This window comes from Doryrhamphus excisus, linkage group LG3 (genome assembly GCF_037039965.1).
Source record: "Doryrhamphus excisus strain RoL-2023G ecotype Guam linkage group LG3, RoL_Dexc_Guam_v1.1, whole genome shotgun sequence".
NCBI classification, from domain to species: Eukaryota; Metazoa; Chordata; class Actinopteri; order Syngnathiformes; family Syngnathidae; genus Doryrhamphus; species Doryrhamphus excisus.
In genome coordinates, this window is record NC_136359.1 from 23,415,538 (window position 1) to 23,443,501 (window position 27,964).

The 27,964-nt window shown below is 38.3% G+C and overlaps 1 protein-coding gene across 3 annotated transcripts; it reads left to right on the plus strand.

The window, feature by feature from the left end:
- The first annotated feature begins 19 nt into the window (after positions 1–19).
- Positions 20–27,760, plus strand: ift81 (intraflagellar transport 81 homolog). Of its 3 annotated transcripts, XM_058071553.2 has the most exons (18): positions 24–331; positions 430–533; positions 944–1,124; positions 1,212–1,301; positions 3,164–3,229; positions 3,528–3,638; positions 6,678–6,762; positions 7,717–7,880; positions 7,974–8,069; positions 10,021–10,167; positions 16,414–16,563; positions 18,108–18,236; positions 20,319–20,408; positions 20,940–21,026; positions 21,168–21,239; positions 25,039–25,124; positions 25,395–25,440; positions 26,915–27,760. In XM_058071553.2, the coding sequence occupies exons 1-18, from the start codon at positions 188–190 to the stop codon at positions 27,095–27,097; spliced, it is 2,031 nt and encodes a 676-aa protein (XP_057927536.2). In that variant the 5' UTR covers positions 24–187; the 3' UTR covers positions 27,098–27,760. The 3 variants fall into 3 exon arrangements, with proteins under 3 accessions (XP_057927537.2, XP_078645328.1, XP_057927536.2); XM_078789202.1 differs by lacking the exon at positions 25,395–25,440 and having other exon boundaries at positions 22–331; positions 26,915–27,099; XM_058071554.2 differs by lacking the exons at positions 20,319–20,408; positions 20,940–21,026; positions 21,168–21,239; ... (1 more) ...; positions 25,395–25,440; positions 26,915–27,760 and adding an exon at positions 19,139–19,531 and having other exon boundaries at positions 20–331.
- Positions 27,761–27,964: the final 204 nt, after the last annotated feature.

Sequence of the window (27,964 nt, forward strand, 5' to 3'; positions counted from 1 at the left end):
TCTTCGAAGACTCACAAAAAAGAGATTATAATAGGGTGGTACAAATTCCAGCTCCTCCGTGCTACCCAAATGCACCATTACGTCTTTGGATTCTTGGATTGTTTTGCTAGCTGATGTTAGCCGAGGAGGAAAAGGCACAAGTTGTGAAAGCTTCCACTCGTCAAATAACTACAACAATCCAGATAAAATGAGTGAGCAATTAAAGTTAATCGTCGAACAACTCAACAAAGACCCTTTTAAGAAAAACTTTAATCTCATCACGTTTGACTCGCTCGAGCCGATGCAGTTGCTTCAAGTGTTGAATGATGTCCTAGCTGAAGTAGACCCAAAGGTAAGTAATCTTACAGGTATTACAAAACTTGGTGTTTTACTACATACACACACACAATCATTATGTTATGAATGAGTTTTGATAATTTTATTTTTCAGCAAGCGATTGATATTCGCGAGGAAATGCCCGAACAAACCGCTAAGAGAATGTGTTCTCTGCTCGGGATGCTAAAATACAAACCACCTGGCAACCAGTCTGATCTGTAAGTTGTTGCAGTTCAAAATTAAATATCTTATATTTTAAAGCACTTTTCTACACTGCCTGGCCCAAAAAAAGGTCACCACATGGATTTAACCAAGAAAATAGAGTTAGGTATAGGTCCAGAAACATTATGTGCTTAAAGAATAAAGTGAACTGACTACCTAAATACGGTTATTATCAGTGGATTAATGTTTATCCCTGGCAGCACTGGCATATTCCAAGATTACAATGCTAGGAAGCATGGACATCATTTTCATACATGGATTGGCCACAACAGAACCCATACCTGAACCCCACAGCAAATGTGCGCCGTGTGTGACCCTTTTTTTTTGACCAGGTAGTTTGAAAGTGGGATACCTAATTGCATGATCATACAATTTTTATACCTTGCTTTGTTTTGTCTCCCAACAGAAGCAGCTTCAGACAAGGTCTGGTGATCGGCAGCAAACCTGCGGTGCATCCCATTTTGCACTGGTTGCTGCAGAGAGTCCCGGAGTTGAAGAAAAGAGCTTATTTGGCTCGTTTTCTTGTTAAACTCGATGTTCCTGCAGAGTTCCTGGCCGACGACGTTATCAGTGATACCTATCATCAGGTTGTACTACACCGGACATGTCAAACTTAGGCACAGGGGCTAAATCCAGTAGCAAATGAGGTAATGTATATATGTGTGTGTTCCAAGTATGAAGAACTGGTGGAGGGATTTAAGACAAACCATAAGGAGTGTGAGCAGCTGAGAACGTCGGGCTTCTCCACGGCAGAAATCAGGAGGGTAAAACACAACTTTTTACACAATCTCAATGGCTGTTGTGGCTGTCTAGTGACAATAAGAGTGTTGTAAGTAAAGTAAAGACATTAAAATATATGCAAGTAAACATATAAACAATATATAGGTAATGGTCTGTTAGAATACTTTCATATCTCTAAATACTAAGACTACCATGGTTGGAAACCCCTATAACGATGATATGAATGAGGTAGTTGAAAAGTTCAACAACTACTTTGTAAATATTGGACCGGAACTACAAGAAGAGATTGAACAATTCTGGACCGAGAGGAATCATAATTTCATGTTTCTCACTGACAAAACAGGGAATCATTAATATTGTCACTGTAATGGAACTGAACAGCTAAAGTAGTCAAAATGCAGACAAACATCAATTTACAAACTACCGACCAGTGTCCTTATTAACACAATTTTCTGAAATAATTGATTCAATAACAAGTTGGACATGTTTATTAATAAGAATGAATTGCTTGCAGATAGTCAATACGGACACAGAACTCATATTCATATTCACCGAGAAAATGGCCAACGCCATAGACCATAGAAAGTGTGCAGCTGCAGTATTTATGGATTTGACAAAAAATTCGATACTATCAATCACGGTATTCTACCAACCGAATTAGAAAGCTCCGGAATCAGTGGATTAATATTGAATTGGGTCAAAAGCTACCTAGCTAACAGGAAGCAATATGTTAAGATAGGAGAATACATATCTGCAAGATTAAATATTACATGTGGAGTACCCCAGGGGTCAATATTGGGACCAAAACTGTTCAATTTGTATGTTAATGAAAGGATTTGAAGTTGATAAAATACAAAGAGTCGAGTGGTTAGCGCACAGACCTCACAGCTAGGAGACCAGGGTTCAATTCCACCCTCGGACATCTCTGTGTGGAGTTTGCATGTTCTCCCCCGTGCATGCGTGGGTTTTCTCCGGGTACTCCGGTTTCCTCCCACATTCCGAAAATATGCTCAGGTAATTGCGAATAACTCCAAATTGTCCATAGGTATGAATGTGAGTGTGAATGGTTGTTTGTCTATATGTGCCCTGTGATTAGCTGGACACCAGTCCAGGGTGTACCCCGCCTCTCGCCCGAAGACAGCTGGGATAGGCTCCAGCACCCCTGCTACCCTCTTGAGGAAAAGCGGTAGAAAATGAATGAATATCTGCAAGATTAAATATTACATGTGGAGTACCCCAGGGGTCAATATTGGAACCAAAACTGTTCAATTTGTATGTTAATGACATCTATAAAGTGATAAAGGATTTGAAGATGATAAAATACAAAGAGTCGAGTGGTTAGCGCGCAGACCTCACAGCTAGGACACCAGGGTTCTATTCCACCCTCGGACATCTCTGTGTGGAGTTTGCATGTTCTCCCCCGTGCATGCGTGGGTTTTCTCCGGGTACTCCGGTTTCCTCCCACATTCCAAAAAACATGCTAGGTTAATTGGTGACTCCAAATTGTCCATAGGTATGAATGTGAGTGTGAATGGTTGTTTGTCTATATGTGCCCTGTGATTGGTTTGTCACCAGTCCAGGGTGTACCCCGCGACCCTCGTGAGGAAAAACAGTAGAAAACGGACGAACGAAAGAGTCTTGAACTTGTTCTTCCATGTTGATTGTACTTAATTATTTATTATACTATTATTTTATGATGATATACTAGTACTATTATTTATTGTGTTTGTGTGAAAACATTGAATTCCGGGTTTGGATTAAATACTTCTTACTTCTTTGGACATGCAAAAATTTTTACTTTTGTAATTTTTTTGTGCATGTTCAATTAAAATTAAACCATTACCATACTTTTTTCTAAAAACGTTTTCTGTATGTTTCCCAACAGGATATTACTGCAATGGAGGAAGAGAAAGGCCCACTCATTAAACGTGTGGAGAGGATGAAAAAGAGGGTGAGGGAACTCCTCCTCGGTGCCCTTTTGCTCTTGCAATGTTTGGCAGGCGGTAGGATTCACAGTGGAATGAAAACATGACCCCTGGTTATATATTATCAACTTCTCCAACTGGACCTGACAAGGATCTGACAGCTTGTAAAGTTGTATTTAATAAGCCAGCAAAGTAATGGGGTGTTGATCTTACACCAAACAACCATTCCAAGAAGGCGTAACTTGACTCTGTTGGAGGTGTGTGGTTATTTATTTATGGGACACAATATCATAACGAGTTGTTGTGCTCTTGTCCTTCCACTAGGTGGAGTCAGTGTCCAGCCATCAACAGATGCTGGAGCAGGCCAGACTGCTGAGAGTTGAGAAGAAGAGGGAAGAAGATTTGGCTCACCAGAAGCAAGAACAAAAGAATCAAGTAATCCGGTTTACACTTGTTTAACACAAATGACCCTGAAATTACATATTTATGTAATTTGTGTAACATTCTTAAGATGATAATGTCAACAAATAGCATGCAGGCTTTTTCTATATGAACGCATTTATCAATGGATATGAACCTCAAACTACAACCGCAATTAAGCTGCAAAGCAGCATTGAACACCCACCCATGCAGCTCAGTGTTCGGCAAGTCTAAACTTGTTTGTCATTTCCTGTTGCTCCTGGGTGGGGCTTTGAATTCAGGAAGTGACCAATGTTTAGTTTAGGGAGGGGTCATGTTCATCATAAACACCAATAACGATGAAGCGCTGATCTTAGGAGTTAAAATTTAAATATACACATTTTTGACTAATAATAGGCCCTATTCAAATGCAAACCGGCATATTTTATTAATATATTTGTGAATAAACGCTTCAAAATTGGAAGTATGAATTGACGAGGGACTATTGTATATGTTTTCAAATATATAAGGGTTGCTACTGGGTGACTTTTGGGGCTTTATTTTCAGTAATTCTGAAATATCACATTTATCACCCCTCTCAAAATGCTTGGAAATGTACGTAATAATAATAATAATAATAAGCAGTAATACATGTTCATCATAAACACCAATAATGATGAAGCATTGACCGTAGGAGTTAAAATTTAAATATACACATTTTTGACTAATAATAGGCCCTATTGAACTGCAAACCGGCATCATTTATTAATATATTTGTGAAAAAACGCTTCAAAATTTGAAGTATGAATTGGCGAGGGACTATTGTATATTTTTTTCAAATATGTAAGGGTTGCTACTGGGGGACTTTTGGGGTTTTGTGTTCAGTAATTCTGAAATATCACATTTATCATCCCCCCCAAAATGCTTGTAAATGTACGTAATAATAATAATAAGCAGTAATACATGTTCATCATAAACACCAATAATGATGAAGCGCTGACCGTATGAGTTAAAATTTAAATATACACATTTTTGACTAATAATAGGCCCTATTCAAATGCAAACCGGCATATTTTATTAATATATTTGTGAATAAACGCTTCAAAATTGGAAGTATGAATTGGCGAGGGACTATTGTATATTTTTTTCAAATATATAAGGGTTGCTACTGGGTGACTTTTGGGGTTTTGTGTTCAGTAATTCTGAAATATCACAATTATCACCCCTCTCAAAATGCTTGGAAATGTACGTAATAATAATAATAAGCAGTAATACTAATAGGGCCTTCACACCGCTATTCCCTGGCCAGAACACAAGTACAGTATTTTACATAACTGCAGTGCAAATCAAAAGCAGAGCATTATTACCTTCATAAATGCAACATGCTCGCTATTGTGTACTCAATGCACTGTTGTGACAAGTCTAGCCTGTTTTGAGTCATAATGAACAGAAACCTAAAGGAAGACAACATCTTCTATCATGCAGATATTTAAATTGTTATTTAAACAGCTAAAGGGTGGAACAGATGTGTGCAAATATTTAAAAATAAACACCAGAAAGAACCTTACCCAACATTTGAACTGAGACAACCATAGTTGTGGAAATAGGTGGCAACATAATTGAGTATCTTGAGTAGCAAGATAATTGTCTTGCCTACAACAAAGCAAGGTTTGCGGTAGCAGTGTTCCGACATGTACTGTGACAAAGAAAAAAAATTACCTCCCACAACTTGCAAAACCGGGTCACATGGCAATTTTCTTACTTAATAAATAGCCTAAACACACCTCTATTAATGCCCTGCTGAGGAAGCTGAAGGTTCAGCACCTGTGGGGCTACCACCGAGAAGTGGAAAAATTATATTACATCATCTTGAACACACTTTGTACGAGACTTTTGGTAATGGTAATGGTTTTATTTCATTTGAACATGCATCAGATTACAATTGAATGCATCACATAATCAGTTCACAGTTCCACATGTCCAAAAGGAGTAGGAAGAAGCAAAGCTTATTAAATTGTACCCCTCCATCTGGTACTTTTACAATCAGTAACTGTTACACTTGTTCACCTCCTGTTTACCTACCTACCGTGTGTGTATATATATATATATATATATATATATATATATATATATATATATATATATAAAATTAATTAAATTACCTTGTACTTCGGTACATGACAAAAAAAAATATATATATATATATATATATATATCGCTATATAAAAAAATATATAAAAAATATAAAAAAAAATATATATATTTTTTTTTTGTCATGTACCGAAGTACAAGGTAATTTAATTAATTTTATTTTTTTAATATTTTCATATTTTTAATATATTTTATGTTTTGTATTTTTTTATTTTTTGTTATTTTATTTTTTTATTTTTGTAAAATAAATTAAATTAAAATGACAAAAATAAAAAATATAAAACATAAATTATATAAAAAATATGAAAATATAAAAAATAAAATTAATTAAATTACTTGTATTTTTTATTATTTGTAATTTTATTTTTTTATTTTTGTAAAAAAAATAAAAATTACAAAAACATACAAATATAAAACATATAAATTATATTAAAAATATGAAAATATAAAAAATTTAAATTAATTAAATTACCTCGTACTTTGGTACATGACAAAAAAATATATATATATATATGTCACATACCGAATTATATATATATACATATCATATATATCCATTCCATAGTTTGATTCCACATACTGAAATGCTATGGCTTTTTAACGTAGTCCTAGCATAGAAGTGTTTCAAATGTACTTCTTCCCTGAGATCATATTTCTCCTCTCTTGTAGAGAAGTATTGGATGACATTTTTAGCTAATTGCTTATTTTTACCCTTGCAGTATTTTAGCTGTTTGAAGATGAACTATATCAGCAAGTTGAAGTATTTGTGATTTTAGAAATAAGGAGTTAGTATGTTCTCTGTAGGCGGCATTATGAATTATCCTTACTGACCTTTTTTTTTGCAGTACATTTAGCGAGTGAAGATTGCTTTTGTTCAAAATATTATCATTGCCTCTGCGCTACTAATCAATGCTTTGTGTTCAGCTGTTTCAGGCAGAGCAAAGATTGCAGAGGTTGCAACAGCAGTTGAAGGACATGCGACAGGCTGCGGCTGATTCCAGTCCAGATAGTAAGTTTAGCTTTACATTTCCATTTTTTACTAGCCCACAGCACATTCTAAAAATATTATTGAAAAAAACACAATAAAAGGGCTGCACGGTGGTCGAGTGGTTAGCGCGTAGACCTCACAGCGTACCCTGCCTCTAGTCCGAAGACGGCTGGGATAGGCTCCAGCACCCCCACAACCCTCGTGAGGATAAACGGTAGAAAATGAATGAATGAGTTCTCCTCCTATGTAGTGTGGAAGTGGTAACTTTTTGGCTTCTTATTTTCTTTCCCCACCCTCGGCCATCTCTGTGTGGAGTTTGCATGTTCTCCCCGTGCATGCGTGGGTTTTCTCCGGGTACTCCGGTTTCCTCCCACATTCCAAAAAAACATGCTAGGTTAATTAGCGACTCCAAATTGTCCATGTATGAATGTGAGTGTGAATGGTTGTTTGTCTATATGTGCCCTGTGATTGGCTGGCTGGCCACCAGTCCAGGGTGTACCCCGCCTCTAGTCCGAAGACGGCTGGGATAGGCTCCAGCACCCCCACAACCCTTGTGAGGATAAACGGTAGAAAATGAATGAATGAGTTCTCCTCCTATGTTGTGTGGAAGTGGTAACTTTTTGGCTTCTTATTTTCTTTCCCCACCCTCGGCCATCTCTGTGTGGAGTTTGCATGTTCTCACCGTGCATGCGTGGGTTTTCTCCGGGTACTCCGGTTTCGTCCCACATTCCAAAAAACATGCTAGGTTAATTAGCGACTCCAAATTGTCCATAGGTATGAATGTGAGTGTGAATGGTTGTTTGTCTATATGTGCCCTGTGATTGGCTGGCCAACAGTCCAGGGTGTACCCTGGACAGCTGGGATAGGCTCCAGCAACCCCCGCGACCTTCGCGAGGATAAGCGGTAGAAAATGAATGAATGAAAAACACAATAAAAATGAGGGTGAAAACATTTTCGACTGTCTTTTTCCCGAAGGCTTGATGAAGCGACTCGAAGAGGAGATCAAGATCAACTCCTACATGGTGTCTGAGAAACTACCCAAAGAGTTGGAGGTTCTCAGGCGTACGGTGCAGTATCTTCAAAGGGTGGCGACGGAACCCGCTTTGGGCCACGGTGATCTCCTGGAGATGGGGGACAAGGTCTGGCGCAGGATAACCAATCTGAACTTTGTCTATCTTGTATACGTTTAGCTTTGTTGAACTAGACTGTTATTGTCGCTCATCTTTTGACAGATTAAAGAAGTTGACTCCCAGATAAATCAGCTGATTGAGAAGAAGATGATGAGAAGCGACCCGAGAGATGACAAGCTAACTCTATACAGGCAGCAGGTGCTGTTTTTTTTTCTTTTAATCTTGTTTATTTATTCATTATAACATGCGATTTACCTCCAAGACAGCCGTAAAAAGGTGCATTCAATGTCGGGTCTCGCATATTAATGTTTGAATCTGGGACCAGTAGCGAATGGAAAAAAAATACACAAGTTATTGATAGGCCCATAAAAATGTCTATTTTTGACCCATCGCTTGCACTCTCCAACTCCTCCTTCTTGCTTGATGTTCTCCTTAGATTTTGGATTAACATTTTCAATAAAAGTAAATAAATATATCTAAATATATTCTGCTCCATAACCCTTCTCTCTTTAACACAATCCACGTTTAGGTAAATATTCCTCTGAACTAAATGATGATAAGATGATTTATGAGCACATGGACTCAAAGTGGGCGGCACGGCGGTCTGGTGGTTAGCACGCAGACCTCACATCTAGGAGACCAGGGTTCAATTCCACCCTCGGCTATCTCTGTGTGGAGTTTGCATGTTCTCCCGGTGCATGCGTGGGTGCACCCCCACAACCCTCGTGAGGATAAACGGTAGAAAATGAATGAATGAGTTCTCCTCCTATGTAGTGTGGAAGTGGTAACTTTTTGGCTTCTTATTTTCTTTCCCCACCCTCGGCCATCTCTGTGTGGAGTTTGCATGTTCTCCCGGTGCATGCGTGGGTTTTCTCTGGGTACTCCGGTTTCCTCCCACATTCCAAAAAAACAGGCTAGGTTAATTAGCGACTCCAAATTGTCCATAGGTATGAATGTGAGTGTGAATGGTTGTTTGTCTATATGTGCCCTGTGATTGGCTGGCCACCAGTCCAAAGACAGCTGGGATAGGCTCCAGCACTCCCCGCGACCCTCGTGAGGAAAAGCGGTAGAAAATGAATGAATGAATGAATGAATGGACTCAAAGTGACATTATAGCCTTTAGCCTGGTTGTCAGACTTGCACTAGATCAGGTATCAGGAACCTTTTTGGCCAAGAGAGCCATGAAATCCACATATTTTTAAATGTAGTTCCATGAGAGCCCTTAAATATATATATATATATATATTTTTTTTTAAACACTGAATACAACTAAATGTGTGCATTTTTAAGCAAAACCAATCATATTAATAATGTTGTTATAGTGAAACCAAACTAATAAACACGTCAGGTAGTGTTTAACAAGATACTGATGTTAGGGTTGGTCACCTGTCCAGACACAGTCTCAATTTCTTGTTTTTTTTTTAATGCACAAAATTAGACACATGCGATCCAGAAAACGATATGTAAATGTCACAAAAAAGTGGGCTAATAAATTGACAATAAAAAGCACAAATACTGCGGATTTCCGAAAATAACAGATGGAACGATACAGCACTCTATAAGAAGCAATGAAGTCTGTAAAATTAAATAATTAATAAAAAAATCCAAAAATTGTTAACTATAATGATGAAAATGGTAATATTAATGATGATTATAATGATGGTAATAATGATAAAGATTATAATAATAATGATAATAACAATAATATATAACAATGATAATAATAACAGGTGAATACAGATGTAAATAATGGAGAGTTGTATTTTGATTGGTGTGGGAGATGCACTGTGGTGTTTTGTGTATTTGCCCAAATAAATATAATAAAAAAAAAACAATAATAATAATTATCCAGCTGTATGCTGTACATTTTACATGTATTATCACATAAATTATTACTGACTTATGTCGTAAATGGCCTATTTTTTTGGAGGAAAAAAAAATCTATTTATCTATCTATCGACTGTTGCAATATATGGACAAAGCTATTGGTAGTCATGGCGATCTCATCAGCAAGAACTGTAAATAGAACACAAGAGTGAACAAACTCTATTTTGGATATGTTGAATTGTAAACATGATTGATGTGTTCAATGTCACATTTAAACTAAAACACCTTTGATTATATTTCCCTTGTAATGTGACTCTTGCAGGCCTCCATCATCATCCGTAAAAAGGAAGCAAAAGCAGAAGAGCTGCAGGAAGCGAGGGAGGAGTTAGCTGCAGCAGAACGGCAGCTAAAACATAAAACTGACCAGGGACGGGCCTCCAATGGGGAGGAGGTCATCCGGGGTGATGAGGTACACCTATGCAGGGATTGGTTACTGTCAAAAATGAATACGGCCGTCAATTATCAGATAACTTATAAGTTTGGTGTGGGATTATTTCAAAAATGGATGCACATCATCTTTGTTTTTTTTGGGAGGATAAGCAAACTATTGTCTGTGACTGATAACTGATATCACACGTGAACTTTAGCGTGTGCTTGTTCATTTTCAAACCAAAGAAAACAAGAAGCTATTTCTGTTCCTATCCAAACACGGACTGCTCACTGTCTAACAGTACTCATCCCCCCCCATTCCCCCCTCCCACCACCACCACACACATTCCCATAAAGATCTATTAATAGGATCCAACTGAGAAGATCCAGAACAAAACGCCTGGAAGTCAACTTTTCCCTTCATCTTTAGTGTACATCAGGGGTCTCAATTTACGTGGGGGGCCACTGGAGCTCGGGTCTGGGTGAGACTGGGCCGCATCAGGTTTTCCAAAAAAAAAAAAAAAAAACCAAAAAACGCATTTATTAAAAACAAAAAAATTTAAAAAACTTCGCTTTGGTTCCAATTTTCTACAAGAAAAGCTCTGATAAAACATTCCACTGCTCTCAAATATCTTAATTTTTATTTTTCTGCACAAAATAAGATAAAAAATAAACAAATCAAGAATAAAGAAAATCAATCAATCAGTAATAAGTAAAATAAATATAATAAAACATTTTTTTTTTACATTAAAATGAACAAAGCATTATTAGAGCCCTGTAGACATGACAAAACACGACTATAGTCACATTTATACTCTTTTTATTTACAACATTTTGCGCAACTGCAGGGTCTTGAGACACATGCTAACTCGCAAACTACAGAGCTAGCGACCTAAACGGTCGCCTTCAAGTTATTTCCTTTAAACTTAAATAGCCAAAAACTTACCACTTCCACACGGATAGGGAGGATAATTATTATTAACAGTTATTTAACCTTTAATGGTGACGACAATGATGACATATATACATATACGGCATGTGTACAACTCCTGTAATTGTTCCCCTGTACCTAGACCCTGACAGCAGTCACACCAAAATACCAAAATCTCACAGGCAGGTTTTTCAGAGTGTCCGGCACATTTCAATTCAAGCAACCACTATGTAAGAGTCTCATCCAGCATGTACATTTTTGTATTAATTGTCCCATCATATCTGATGTCAGATCAAATACGTCACGCAAAATAGGAACTGATGAACTATGATCCCAACCGGAGCCGGCTCTACGTTTTAGAAGTGAAAAACTCCACCCTCCCATCCAATCATTGTTAGTATGCAAATGAGCCAACACATAGCACGCATTTTGTGGAAACAGAAAGTGACCGATTAGACAACTAATAATTAACAACAACTAAAAACAATGATTAATTTAAAGTTGGTTGTTAAAAGCTGTCTCTCGGATATATTTGTTTACTGTTCATTTTTTCTCATGGAACAGATGACGTGTCCCACAAGGTGGTGCAATGACACGAATTGTGGCGTCTGATGCACAGTCCAATCCTGCGCATTTAAAGGCAATGAGAAACATTCATTTGATTGGTTGAGATTACACTCGGCTGTGTTAAAACCCTCTCATGCCCTTCTCTTCTCCGTCTTTGCCACTTGGGAGGAATGGAGGCGTGGGTGTGCAGCGCAGCGCTTCACCAAACTGCGCTGCTCATGAAAATTGCAAAGTACACTGGCCACAACCCTTTGGCGCAGGCGCAGGGCACGTGTTTAAGCGGAGTTTGCATTTTGGCTAATTATGCAAACAAGAACATGATATCATGTAGCCTCCAAAACAACATTCATAGCTTCAGAACTCATTTTTGTCCCCTCCTGCATTTAGCACCATCAAAGCACATTCTGTTGAAATGACCATGGAAAATGATTAACAAATTAAATCAGAGAAAATAAATCTGCAGAATGCAGAACCCGGTTGGGGATGTGCTGCAATTAATTCATACACTATGACAGCTTTGACAGATTTATAAACTATGATAAATGTTGTTTTTTTTTTTAAAAACCACACAGCCACAAACAGATGAAAAAGTGCCAAAAAGCTGTTTGAGTAGGTAAAGCATCACGACAGCTCTAAAACGATGTCTCCCTGGTCTTTAGTGTATTCTGTGAGGATGCTGTCAATCCCAGCTGATGGTGCACATACTGTTCATTCCCCTGACTCTTGACAGCTCTGACCAGTGGATGAAGAGGTTGAATTTCCTCTGATTTAAATCTGAATCACATTTTTTTTTTTTTTTTTTTGCCATCAGTGCAGACACAGCTGATGGACAGCTTGCTTTGGCATGGGATTTCTTGAGACGTTGCATTACTCAAATTTAAAGGAGATGCTTTGGCAGCAAGAAATAAACAGCTGGTGTCTTTGCTTCTGGCAAATGGTGAATAGAATTTATTCGAAAAAAGCAAAGCAGCGGAGAGCCCCCAGAAATGTACTAGGCTAAGTTAGAATATTACTGTATTTTATGGACTATGAGTCGCTCCAGAGCAGGGGTCTCAAACTCAATTTACCCTGGGGGCCACTGGAGCTAGGGTCTGGGCGAGGCTGGGCCGCATCAGGTTTTCCCAAAAAAAACCCAACAAAAAACGCATTTATTAAAAACAGAAAAATGAATAAACTTTGCTTTGGTTCTGATTTTCTACAAGAAAAGCTCTGATAAAACATTCCACTGTTCTCAAATATCTTAATTTTTATTTTTTCTGCACAAAATAAGATGAAAAATAAATAAACAAATTAAGAATAAAGAAAATCAATTAATCAGTAATAAATAAATATAATAACAATAATGAAACGGCAAATAATAAAAACTCAAGAAATCACATATAGTTGGTGGGTAGACAAATGATTTTTTTCAGATTAAAATGAACAAAGCATTATTAGAGCCCTGTAGACATGACAAAACACGACTATAGTCACATTTATACTTTTTATTTACAACATATTGCGCAACTGCAGGGTCTTGAGACACATGCTAACTCGCAAACTAGAGAGCTAGCGACCTAAACGGTAGCCTTCAAGTTATTTCCTTTAAGCCAAAAACTTACCACTTCCACACGGATAGGGAGGATAACTATTAACAGTTATTTAACCTTTTTGTAGTATAATATTGTAGTAGAGCAAAGAAAACCCATTTGCGATCTTATAAACATTATTAGAGCCCTCTAGGCATGAAATAACAACCCTATAGTGCAGGGGTCTCAATCTCAATTTACTTGGGGGCCACTGGAGCTAGAGTCTGGGTGAGACTGGGCCACATCAGTTTTTCCAAAAAAAAAAAAAAACCCAAAAAAACGCATTTATTAAAAACAAAAAAATTTAAAAAACTTCGCTTTGGTTCCAATTTTCTACAAGAAAAGCTCTGATAAAACATTCCACTGTTCTTAAATATCTTACTTTTTATTTTTCTCCACAAAATAAGATGAAAAATAAATAAACAAATCAAGAATAAAGAAAATCAATCAATCAGTAATAAATAAATAAATATAATAATAATAATAAAACGGCAAATAATAAAAACTTAAAAAAACCACATATAATTGGTGGGTAGACAAATTATTTTTTTCAAATTAAAATGAACAAAGCATTATTAGAGCCCTGTAGACATGACAAAACACGACTATAGTCACATTTATACTCTTTTTATTTACAACATATTGCGTAACTGCAGGGTCTTGAGACACATGCTAACTCGCAAACTAGAGAGCTAGCGACCTAAACGGTAGCCTCCACGTTATTTCCTTTAAACTTAAATAGCCAAAAACTTACCACTTCCACACGGATAGGGAGGATAACTATTAACAGTTATTTAACCTTTAACATGAACATTAATCAAACGTAATAATTTTTTCTGGGTACATGATACCATACAGCATCCATATCAAACTTGCGCGGGCCGCACTAACATGAAACTTTCATATCAAGGCGGGGGCCTCAAACTAGTGTCCTGCGGGCCACATTTGGCCCGCGGGCTGCATTTTTGAGACCCCTGGCTTAAATACTAAATAGTCTTCATTTTGTTTTGTGGACTTGCTCATTTGTCAGCGATGCACTGCACTCTTAGTGTCGCTGTCGGCTCGTTGCTGCACTTTGTTTTGAGTGGTCAATTGTGTTCCGGCTGAGCTGTTTGTTTGGCAACAGGAGCGGTTTTGGGAACACACTGTTCGGAAGACTACGGAGTATTATTCTACTCTGTTAAGTCCTCTCTCAGCCACGTCTGCCCTTGATGTCCTAAAATACACATACAATATACTCTCTGAACCATCCCTCCGCCCGCTCCCTCTTACATCAAGCTTCTCGGGTCCCCAAAGGACGTGAAGCACATTCTGTGATTTCTGGGACTGTTCTCATGTGTCCTTGTTCATTTATAGCTGCTCTTCATTGTGGAGGAGTTTCACTGTGTCCCGATAGACAGACAGACAGACACTCGGGGGTAGGGGGGCCAACTCAACATCCACTAGCAGCAGCGAGTCTGCCAGATGGAGCTGTTTGTTGGACATAGCTGGCTGAACAGATCCAATGTCAGAGCAGGGCACGGACTCCCCTCTGCTGCTGGTTTAATCCCTTTCCTCTGCTGGCCTTTATCTCACACGTGTTGGACACCGTGTTAACAAATTGAATTGGTACTGTTGTTTTATTATTATTATTATTATTATTATTAACACACAACAGGTTATTGATTGGGGAAAGTCAATTCAATGCTGTTTGCTTGAAGGTGGCATTGTCTATAGGCGGAACTGAGGTGGGGAGACTGCGGAATCAGAGCATGTCATCCAAGGGGAGAAGAAGGCAGATTTACCCTGCACACACACACACACACACACACACCCTGCTTCACAGTATATACTGTACATACATACTACTTACTACTTATCACAGTTGGCTTGGAACTGTTCATTAACCACTGTATTATTCATTCAGTCATTCATTTTCTACCGCTTATCCTCACGAGGGTCGCAGGGGTGCTGGAGCCTATCCCAGCAGTCACAGGGCACATATAGACAAACAACCATTCACACTCACATTCATACCTATGGACAATTTGGAGTCGCTAATTAACCTAGCATGTTTTTTGGAATGTGGGAGGAAACCGGAGTACCCGGAGAAAACCCACGCATGCACGGGGAGAACATGCAAACTCCACACAGAGATGGCCGAGGGTGGAATTGAACCCGGGTCTCCTAGCTGTGAGGTCTGTGCACTAACCACACATCCGCCGTGAAGCCCTACTGTTATTATTATTATTATTATTATTATTATTCATTCATTAATTTTCTACCGCTTTTTCCTCACAAGGGTCGCGGGGGTGCTGGAGCCTATCCCAGCTGTCTTTAGGCGAGAGGCGGGGTACACCCTGGACTGGTGGCCAGCCAATCACAGGGCACATATAGACAAACAACCATTCACACTCACATTCATACCTATGGACAATTTGGAGTCGCTAATTAACCTAGCATGTTTTTGGAATGTGGGAGGAAACCGGAGTACCCGGAGAAAACCCACGCTTGCTCGGGGAGAACATGCAAACTCGTGGAATTGAACCCTGGTCTCCTAGCTCTGAGGTCTGCGTGTTAACCACTAGACCGCTATGCCGGCCATTATTATTCATTCATTCATTCATTTTCTACCGCTTTTTCCTCACGAGGGTCGCAGGGGTGCTGGAGCCTATCCCAGCTCTCTATAGGCGAGAGACGGGGTCGCCAGCCAATCACAGGGCACATATAGACAAACAACCATTCACACTCACATTCATACCTATGGACAATTTGGAGTCGGCAATTAACCTAGCATGTTTTTGGAATGGGGGAGGAAACCGGAGTACCCGGAGAAAACCCACGCTTGCACGGGGAGAACAAGCAAACTCGTGGAATTGAACCCTGGTCACCTAGCTGTGATCACTAGACCACCGTGACACCTATTATTATTATTATTATTGTTAGTATCAGCACATTAACTTTTTTTTCCTCATTTTTTTGGTTTAATTATGTCTTTAGAATGTACCAGAACTGGCTCTAAATGGCCCCCGGGCTGCCCTTTGAACACCTCTGGTCTACAGTGTTTCTCCAGTCATTTTATGACATGTTCACATTTTAATTTTGAGTTATTTCCTTTTGGTGTCTGATTGCATGTACGAGTGACAATTAAAAAAAACAAATCATCCAGTGCCTTTCCTGTTATGTATTATTGACCTATTTAAGAACGTAAGACTAAATGATGTGTTGTGTTCCTTCGTAGCTCAAACGTTTGGTGGTGAAACTGCGCAGCAAGGGGACGGTGTACAAGAAAAAACGTCAAGAAATTGCAGAGCTGAAGGCAGAGTACGGCGTTCTTCAACGGACAGAAGAAATTCTTAAGCAGAGACACGAGGCTGTCCAAGAGAAACTGGTAACTTTTCAGATTATCCTTTTAAAAAAATGCTAACTCGTCGCTTTGTGGCGTTTAATCTCCATCATAGCCTCCTAAATAGGGCAGCTATCCCATTGAAGACTTACCCTAGAGGAAATATGAATGAAGCAGCGAGGGAGGGAAATGCTCTTTTTCCTCCCACAAGGAATGCAATGCTGAATTGCCCTTGAGCAAGGCACTCAAGCCCTCCACCACTGTTTGGTGTGTGTGCTGTGCATTGGCCACCTCTATTAAAATGTTCTGTTTGTGTTTGAGCTCCCCCCCACAATTCAAGCGTGTGCTGTAAGCTTCCTGGAAACGGCTTCACACCTCTTTGTGGTCCCAGCGCCTGACTTGTTGATAGGCGGTCTGAGCGAGGCCATGTGGAGCTTCTATTTCTGACACTTGCATCTGCTCCCCCTGCTCTTTCTGCATCCCTGGCTGGGATTTGTTGAGCTATGACAGTTCTCTGCCTCATCCTTTGGATGTGACGAGTTAGCGTAGCTGTCTTATACCGCAGAAGGGCGATATCAATGACATTAATTAACAATAAAGACAATTGTGGACTCTTTTACCACATCACATCAACATTTACTTTTAAAATAAGAAAAAATAATTCATTCATGGGCTGCACGGTGGTCAAGTGGTTAGCGCGCAGACCTCACAGCTAGGAGACCCGGGTTCAATTCCACCCTCGGGCCATCTCTGTGTGGAGTTTGCATGTTCTCCCCGTGCATGCGTGGGTTTTCTCCGGGTACTCCGGTTTCCTCCCACGTTCCAAAAACATGCTAGGTTAATTGGCGACTCCAAATTGTCCATAGGTATGAATGTGAGTGTGAATGGTTGTTTGTCTATATGTGCCCTGTGATTGGCTGGCCACCAGTCCAGGGTGTACCCCGCCTCTCGCCCAAAGACAGCTGGGATAGCTTCCAGCACCGCCCGCGACCCTCGTGAGGAAAAAGCGGTACAAAATGAATGAATGAATTTTTCAGTCACCCTGGACTGGTGGCCAGCCAACCACAGGGCACATATAGACAAACAACCATTCACACTCACATTCATACCCATGGACAATTAGGAGTCGCTAATTAACCTAGCATGTTTTTGGAATGTGGGAGGAAACCGGAGTACCCGGAGAAAACCCACGCATGCAAACTCCACTCAGAGATGCCCGAGGGTGGAATTGAGCCCTGGCCTCCTAGCTGTGAGGTCTGCGCGCTAACCACTAGACCGCCGTGCCGCCCCAGAAAAAATAATAATAAATCAAATTAAATAAGCGAAGGGGAATAAATGAAAACAGATCCAATGAAATTCAGCTGGAATAGGTGCAGATTCTGGAAGATCTATAAAGTTTTTTTGTGCGGGTTATTTTGTGTGGCTCCTCTATAGAAGTCCACAACTCAATACAAAGGGCTGAAAATGAGCAAAGCAGGTCCCCTTTAAAAATAATGTGAATAAATGATGAAGATTAAATAAGATCTGCTTCTTTCAAGTTTTCGTGTCTCATTAATTTGCCTCTCTCTCTCTCTCGTGTGGTTTTGAAGCAATCTGTGGAGGCTGAGAAGGGTATCTCCGGCTACAGCAACACTCAGGAGGAACTGGAGAGAGTGTCGGCCATCAAGAGTGAGCTCGATGAAAAGAAGGGACGCACACTGGACGACATGTCTGAAATGGTAACTATTAATCAATCAATCCAACACTGGACTTTAGGTCAGAATATGTTCACTATTAAGTTGATTATTATTAATTCAACAATTACACACTTTGACACACTTCTTTAGCCGTTGGCCCTTGCATCCAGAACACAGAGGCCATCACCTTCGCCTTTTTTGATGGCAAAGAACCCATTGATGGCAGAGGGAACAGTGTCTCATATAGTACTACTAAGTACCAATGCTCCATATTGGTTTTCTTCCAGGTATCCTAATACCAATATTGTACAGCACGTTATTACAGATTCTTTGACAATTATTCATATCTTTGACAATCATGACCAAAAGTACTATATTACCTTCTCAAAAACAACGTACATCTTCCAGTTGGCGTACAATATGGCGCGCATCTTGTGTTATTAATACACTGCATGAGTCCAGCTGTGTATTTATTACTAAACGTACTTGCTACAACATGGAAATAGGAACTGTAAATCAGCTCTGTCGCCTGTCTATGATGTCATTAGCAGTCAACTCTGTAGTTCTTTGCCAACTAACACAGTTACGCCACAAGTCTCAAAAATATTAACACAAATCACAATTATAATTGTACAGGCATTAAATAATTCTAAATGCATATTAATAGCGAATGAAAGTGATAAATAATTATTTAATGATACATTTCTTGAGTTCAACACTGTTTCTCACCTCCTTTATCAAATGTTGGCACTTTATGTAACTCCATTTTGGGTTATTTTGCAGCCTTTATCAAAAAGAAAGCAGAGTTGAAGAAATAATATAAATAAGTTTTAGCCAAACACCTAACCAAACACATCTTGCCTTTGGCAACAATCAAGTCGTTAATGAAAATAAAAGTAAAGTACCGTATTTTCCAGACTAGAAGTCACACTTTTTTTTCACAGGTTGGCTGTTCCTGCGACTTATACTCCAGAGCGACACTGGACACCTTTTCTGTTCATGTTTATTTTTTGTGTAGCTGAATAAGCATTATGTTAGCATATCTTACACCTTTTCAGCCTGTTCTCTATTCTTTTATTAATGTTAGAACTTACCTTCCAAGATGACGTAATGTCTGTTTTGGTGAAGTAGTTTGTAAATTATATTACAAAAATACGACTTATACTCTAGTGTTAGTGTGTTTAGCAAAAAGGAGGTTGTTAATGGATATTTTGTTGAGAAAAAATGTTACATTAATATAATATACCGTATTTTCCGGACTATATGTCGCACTTTTTTTCATAGGTTGGCTGTTCCTGCGACTTATACTCCAGAGCGACTTATAAATGAAAAAACTGCTTACGTTACATAAACACTGGGCACCTTTTCTGTTCATGTTTATTTTTTATTTTAGCTGAATAAGCATTATGTTAGCATATCTTACACCTATTCAGCCTGTTCTATATTATTTTATTAATGTTAGAACTTGCCTTGGTGAAGTAGTTTGTAAAATAAATTATCCGCAAAAAATGCGACTTATACTCCAGTGCGACTTATGTATGTTTTTTTTTTCTACCTAATTATGCATTTTTGGCCTTGTGTGACTTATACTCCGGAGAGACTCATTCTAACTTAGCCTCGTACATTAATATAATATACCGTATTTTCCGGACTATTTGTCGCACTTTTTTTCATAGGTTGGCTGTTCCTGCGACTTATACTCCAAAGCGACTTTTGTATGTTTTTTTCTGACTAATTATGCATTTTTGGCCTTGTGCGACTTATACTCCGGAGCGATTTACAGTCCGGAAAATACGATATTTATATTAGGAGAGGTTGAATTTGAATACTTACTAAGTTTCATAGCTGTGACATAACGCCTTCTCAGTCAGTGTATGAAGAGCTTTTCAGCCCACTCTTGTATACTATAATATTATGCTATAATGCTTACATATTTTCATAAATATTAAGCGCAAAAAAAGCAACCTATATTCATAAAGAAAAAGCATGAATGGGGAGTTTTCAACTAAAAATCCGCAAATTTAGTATATTTTGTATATTTGTATCTGTATATTTATTTTACATTTGCATGTGAAGAGGGGGAAAAAAAATATCCTCATGATTGTTGTCGATATTTTTTCATAGGTGAAGCAATTAAACTCGATGATCGTGGAGAAAAAGTCGGCCTTAGCTCCAATTATCAAAGAGCTGAGGTCACTGAGGCAGCAGTGTCAGGTTAGTATTGGACTGTAGTGCAATCATGTTATCTACCGTATATTTTCCACACAAGTATATATCAATACAGACTGTTATTATGTGTGTGTGTAAATATTGACACAACACCACTTAAGCCATACGATAGTGATAAACTATGAGTCTGTCTTGAACGTAAGATCAAATGGTTTACATTGACAAATCTATTACTTTGTCCATTATCGTGACTGGGTACTTTAACAGTCATTTACATGGCCTAAAAAGAAAAAAAAAAAAGCTTGATGGGAAAGCCCCCCCACATTGCTCTGCTAAAGGCGGAGGATTAAATTTTCCTACATGCGCTCCATCTTCTGCTAATATCGACCAATGAAACGCTGCAGCAGAAAGACAGAAATAGACTTTGTAAGAGGCTATTGTTGGTTAACTTGCTCAAAGTGACGCCATGTTTTGAGCGATGCTATAAATGGAGAGTGTTGAAATTGAGGTCTTGCTATGATTTTGCATGGAAAATTGATGTCTTTGTTCCGTGCGGATGGACTATTTTCATTTCAGGTGATAAATCAGGACTACGAGGAGAAGAAGTCACAGTATGAAAGTTGCGCTGCTGGTCTGGAGAGCAACAGGTCGAAATTGGAGCAGGTATAGTTCCTTTTCGTGGGATTTTACACGTTGAGGTTGTGAATTTTACTTACTGTATTCGATAGATACTGTATACTTACAGTATTTGCAATGATTTTGCACTCTCTTGGCAGTAAAGTGGATTCTAATTGTGATTGGCAGGAGGTGAAAGCACTGAGGGAGGAGGCGGCACAGGAGGAGAATAGATACCATTCCATCAACTGCAAGTCCGAGGCAAGCAATCGCTTAGTGCAGCGGCTCGGGGGACATTTTCTGAGCTTTTTTTTTTTTTTTCATCATACAGCTTCTTATGCAAAATAAGACTAATATACAATGTAAGTTATAGAAAAAGTTCCATATTAATGTTTATTATTATTATTATTATTACCACCGTATTTTCTGGACTATAAGTCGCTCCGGAGTATAAGTCAAACAAGGCCAAAAATGCATAATGCATAAAAATGCATAGTTTTTTCATTTATAGTAAGTCGCTCTGGAGTATAAGTTGCAGGAACAGCCAACCTGTGAAAAAAAAGTGTGACATTTAGTCCGAAAAATACGGTATATTATATTAATGTACGAAGTTAGAATATTACCGTATTTTCTGGACTATAAGTCGCTCCAGAGTATAACACACACAAGGCCAAAAATGCATAATTAGGTAGAAAAAAAACATACATAAGTCGCACTGGAGTATAAGTCACGTTTTTTGCGGGTAATTTTTTTTACAAACTACTTCACCAAGGTAAGTTCTAACTTTAATAAAATAATATAGAACATAATGCTTATTCAGCTACATAAAAAATAAACATGAACAGAAAAGGTGCCCAGTGTTTATGTAACATAAACAGTTTTTTCATTTATAAGTCGCTCTGGAGTATAAGTTGCAGGAACAGCCAACCTATGAAAAAAAGTGTGACATATAGTCCAAAAAATAGGGTATATTATATTAATGTACGAAGTTAGAATATTACCGTATTTTCTGGACTATAAGTCGCTCCAGAGTATAACACACAGAAGGCCAAAAATGCATAATTAGGTAGAAAAAAACATACATAAGTCGCACTGGAGTATAAGTCACATTTTTTGCGGGTAATTTTTTTTACAAACTACTTCACCAAGGTAAGTTCTAACTTTAATAAAATAATATAGAACATAATGCTTATTCAGCTACATAAAAAATAAACATGAACAGAAAAGGTGCCCAGTGTTTATGTAACATAAACAGTTTTTTCATTTATAAGTCGCTCTGGAGTATAAGTTGCAGGAACAGCCAACCTATGAAAAAAAGTGTGACATATAGTCCAAAAAATAGGGTATATTATATTAATGTACGAAGTTAGAATATTACCGTATTTTCTGGACTATAAGTCGCTCCAGAGTATAACACACACAAGGCCAAAAATGCATAATTAGGTAGAAAAAAACATACATAAGTCGCACTGGAGTATAAGTCACATTTTTTGCGAGTAATTTTTTTTACAAACTACTTCACCAAGGTAAGTTCTAACTTTAATAAAATAATATAGAACATAATGCTTATTCAGCTACATAAAAAATAAACATGAACAGAAAAGGTGCCCAGTGTTTATGTAACATAAACAGTTTTTTCATTTATAAGTCGCTCTGGAGTATAAGTTGCAGGAACAGCCAACCTGTGAAAAAAAAGTGTGACATATAGTCTGAAAAATACGGTATATTATATTAATGTACGGAATTAGAATATTACCGTATTTTCTGGACTATAAGTCGCTCCAGAGTATAACAGACACAAGGCCAAAAATGCATAATTAGGTAGAAAAAAAACATACATAAGTCGCATTGGACTATAACTCGCATTTTTTGCGGGTAATTTATTTTACAAACTACTTCACCAAGGCAAGTTCTAACATTAATAAAAGAATATAGAACAGGCTGAATAGGTGTAAGATATGCTAATATAATGCTTATTCAGCTAAAATAAAAAAATAAACATGAACAGAAAAGGTGTCCAGTGTTTATGTAACATAAACATTTTTTTTCATTTATAAGTCGCTCTGGAGTATAAGTCGCAGGAACAGCCAACCTATGAAAAAAAGTGTGACAAATAGTCCAGGAAATACATTATTTATAAATACATTTTTTCTCAACAAAATATCACTACCATTTCTTCTTTTTGAATTTTAGAGCTTTACTTAGAACCTCCTTCAGATCCAACAGCGCAAATTATTAAATTATTGCAATTATTCAACTGGTATTACGAGTTTGATCAGGAGTGTTTAGTCTGTGTACTTTTCATTCTGGGATATCTACATTGCTCTCCAGAAGTATTGGAAATGTGAGGCCAATTTATTTAGTTTTGCTGTAGACTGAAAACATTTGAGTTTGACATAAAAAAAAAAAAAGTGAATTTCAGGTATTTACATTTGGATGCTTAGAAGATAGCACCTTTTGTAATGTGGGTAACCATATTGAAACTGTGACTGACGGGTATGTTTTTTTTGCCGAGGTGCCCCTGATTGCATTACGTACTTATCGAATCAATAAATACCACTGAATGTCCATCCTCAGTTCCAGATTGGGTAGGTTCGGTTTTGCCCGTGTGAACCGTATTTATAGGTGAAAATATGAAAACCATAGAACTGTCGATGTTGCTCTCTGGTCTTGTATTCATTTCGATGTGAAACCGAGCTTGGACATTCGCTGCTATTTACTGTTTGAATAAGCATACGCAACAAAACACACCTGTCAGTCACATGTTCCAAGACATTTGCTCAAATAAAAAAACTTGCACATCCGGTCCTGATGTAAATACCTGGAAAACAAAAGCTAAAATGTTGATCTCTCGTCTCATATTCATCTTTTGATGTCAATGTTTTCAGTCTACAGCAAAACTAAATAAACCTCACTGTTCCGATACTCCCTTTAGGGCGCTGTAATGACCCAGCCAGCTTAAGGTGTGTGGAGCATATCATCACATATGTACTGATATCATTATCAACAGTAAATATATTATTCTCATGCATATCAGATGATGATATCAGACAGATATCGTTCGTAGGGAAGACTCCATAGTGTAGAACAGGGGTCTCAAACTCAATTTAAACACGACTATAGTCACATTTATACTTTTTTTATTTACAACATATTGCACAACTGTAGGGTCTTGAGACACATGCTAACTCGCAAACTAGAGAGCTAGCGACCTAAACGGTAGCCTTCATCCTTTAAACTTAAATAGCCAAAAACTTATCACTTCCACACGGATAGGGAGGATAACTATTAACAGTTATTTAACCTTTAACATGAACATTAATCAAAGGTAATAATTTTTTCTGGGTACATGATACCATACAGCATCCATATCAAACTTGCGCCGGCCGCACTAACATTAAACTTTCATATCAAGGCAGGGGCCTGAAACTAGTGTCCTGCGGGCCACATTTGGCCCGCTGGCCGCGTGTTTCAGACCCCTGCCTTAAAGTGCTTACTAATGCTGCGTTTCAAACTGCCGAGAAGTAGAAATAAAACCTGGTACACTATGAAGTTATTTGATAGAAATATCTTGAGTTGAACCCTGTGACTGTCACCTGAAATGAAACAATAGCCAATTGGGAAGCATTTACAACATATTGCGCAACTGCAGGGTCTTGAGACACATGCTAACTTGCAACCTAGAGAGCTAGCGACCTAAACGGTAGCCTCCAAGTTATTTCCTTTAAACTTAAATAGCCAAAAACTTACCACTTCCACACGGATAGGGAGGATAACTATTAACAGTTATTTAACCTTTAACATGAACATTAATCAAACGTAATAATTTTTTCTGGGTACATGATACCATACAGCATCCATATCAAACAAGTCTGACCCCTCATGAACTGGGTTCAGGAACCCAAACCCTAATCTCCTGGTCCTTCCCCACTAGACAGCTAACATTCCATGTCTTAGGAACAACCCTCGGTAAATGAAGACCAACCCCTTGTGGCTCCCACCTTGATGCCTTTGTGCAAGTGTCCTGCCCCTGTAGTGAACCCATCTGTGTCTTCCACAGATCATTGAAATGCAAATACAGCGAGCGGCTGAAGAGATGAAGGCCTACGTGTCCTCTGATGTCCAGGAGAGGAAAAAGGCCATCAGGTGAGCGTGCAGAATCGAGCCAAGCAGCTGCTTGCAAAATGAATAACCCTTTTATACCCTCGGGGGGAGCGAGCTTTTCCTAACATCACAGTCAGTTGAACTGCTGCAAATTCCACATAAAGAGGTATTAGAAAGTTGTTACCACATTTGGAACTAGACTATCGATTAGGGACGTACTAATGAGCCACAGCATAACCAAAACAGAGGGGTACTTCTTTTGAATTAGCTATGGTGTGCGTACTAATTATAATTATAACCTTGTGTTTGTAGGGAAGTGTACATGAAGAACATTGCAGAGCAGGAATTACTCGGCAAGGTGAGGTGTTGACATTTTTTTTTTATTGACAGTTGTGTTCAAAATATTAGCTGTTTAGCATGAATAAGCAGATCAATCACTGTTTTTGGTGGAAATATTACTACATTCCAGATTTTTTTTTTTTTTAAAGTGAAGCAGAGTCACCGAAACCTACACATCCAACATCCATGATGTGCATGCTCCTAATTGAGTAACTGAAAGGGGTGTGTTCAAAATAATAGCAGCGTGGAGTCAATCAGATCAAATCAACTTTATTTGTATAGCACTTTTCCTGCAAAGACATGCAACATAAAGTGCTTTACAGAATTAAAACAATTTCCACAATTAAAAGGAAAAAAAACAAAGAAACAAAAGAAAGCCCGTCCTTCCCACCCTCCATACTAGACCCACACACACACACACACACACACAATCACACAATCACACACAGTAGGGAGACATGACATGGCACTGAGGAACAAGGAAACGCCACCTTTGGGGCCGTCCAAACTGGGAGGAAGCTGCAGGCCGTACCATCGGAGGACCAGCACCCGGGCCCCCCGACTCCGACAGACGGGCGGACCCCCACATTTAAAGGGAAGAACCCCCAGCCGGCCGGGTCGAAGGGGACCCAAGGATGGCACCCCCTCAGCAGACCCGACGCAGCCCCCAGTGTGGAGGACCCCCACTGAGGAAACACTGGAGTTAAAAGCTAAAGACTAAAAGCATAAAATAGGACTAAAAAGATAAAAACATAGCACTGGAGTTAAAAGCTGAAGACTAAAAGCATAAAATAGGACTAAAAAGATAAAACAATAGCACTGGAGTTAAAAGCTGAAGACTAAGAGCATAAAATATGATTAACAAGATAAAAACAAAACACTGGAGTTAAAAGATGAAGACTAGGAGCATAAAATAAGACTAAAAAGATAAAAAAAAATGTTAAAAAAGTTTAAAAATATTAGTTAAAAGGCTGATTAAAAAGGTTCGTCTTTAATCTTTTTTTTTAAATATCAACAGTCTCTGCAGTCCTGAGGCTAAATGTATGTGGAATCAAACTATGGAATGGATTGAGTAAGGAAATCAAACAATGCACAACGATGAGCCAATTCAAGAAACAATACAAGCAGTTGATGTTTGCTAAATACAAGGATGAAGAGTCTTGAACCAGTCATGATGTGCTATATATATCACTATATTGACACTTACTATGGTACCCATTATGGCATTGGATGCTCATATCACCTCCTACTTCGGTATGCGACAAAAAATTAAATAAAACTAAAATAAAGTAAAAAAAAAAAACTTAAATTATATTAGGAAAGCAGGAAGTGAACAAATGTAACAGTTACTGATTGTAAAAGTACCAGATGGAGGGGTAGGATTTAATAAGCTTTGCTTCTTCCTACTCCTTTTGGACATGTGGAACTGGGAACTGATTATGGGATGCATTCAATTGTAATCTGATGCATTACCATTACTATGTCTAATCCAGAAGCTGCGTGAGAAGCAGAAACTGGTGAGGGAGAACCACAGCATGAACATGGAGCAAATGAAGATGTGGAGAGACTTGGAGCAGCTGATGGAGTGCAAGAGGCAATGCTTCATAAGAGCACAGAATGAGGCGTCTGTTGGTCAAGTCATCCAGGAAGGAGGAGAAGATAGACTGGTGCTATGAGTTACTTCATACCGGACAGCTTCATCTCTCTGTGAGCAACCATCCTTTATGACACGTTCTTATCCTTAATAACCCATATTTTTCATCTAAGTGCACAAAGTGGTGTAGCCAACTATTTTTTAGCAAGAATAACGTGACCTCGGACTTTGTTTCTTGCTTATTTTGGAGGTTTTTGTTTCTTTGGATGCGATCTGGTGACACTTTCTTGTTTGGTTGTGCAGTTCCAGAAAGAATTTAAAGAAATACAAATGCATATTTTTTTGTCTTTTTCGTCTAGAACAGGGGTCTCAAACATTTGGCCCGCGGGCCAAATGTTGCCCGCAGAACACTAGTTTTAGGCCCCTGCCTTGATATGAAAGTTTAATGTTAGTGCGGCCCACGCAAGTTTGATATGGATGCTGTATGGTATCATGTACCCAGAAAAAATTATTACGTTTGATTAATGTTCATGTTAAAGGTTAAATAACTGTTAATAGTTATCCTCCCTATCCATGTGGAAGTGGTAAGTTTTTGGTTATTTAAGTTTAAAGGAAATCACTTGAAGGCTACCGTTTAGGTCGCTAGCTCTCTAGTTTGCGAGTTAGCATGTGTCTCAAGACCCTGCAGTTGCGCAATATGTTGTAAATAAAAAGAGTATAAATGTGACTATAGTCGTGTTTTGTCATGTCTACAGGGCTCTAATAATGCTTTGTTCATTTTAATCTGAAAAAAATCATTTGTCTACCCACCAACTATATGTGGTTTCTTAAGTTTTTATTATTTGCCGTTTTATTATTATTATTATATTTATGTATTACTAATATTATTTTCTTTATTCTTGATTTGTTTATTTATTTTTCATCTCATTTTGTGCAGAAAAATAAAAAT

What these genes read in the sequence shown, in the direction of transcription:
- ift81 (XM_058071553.2), top strand. Translation starts at nt 188, where the DNA reads ATGAGTGAGCAATTAAAGTTAATCGTCGAACAACTCAACAAAGACCCT. An exon ending in GAGAGGAAAAAGGCCATCAG is followed by an intron (nt 25,125 to 25,394) that starts GTGAGCGTGCAG and finishes TTGTGTTTGTAG; the next exon opens with GGAAGTGTACATGAAGAACA. An exon ending in AGCAGGAATTACTCGGCAAG is followed by an intron (nt 25,441 to 26,914) that starts GTGAGGTGTTGA and finishes TGTCTAATCCAG; the next exon opens with AAGCTGCGTGAGAAGCAGAA.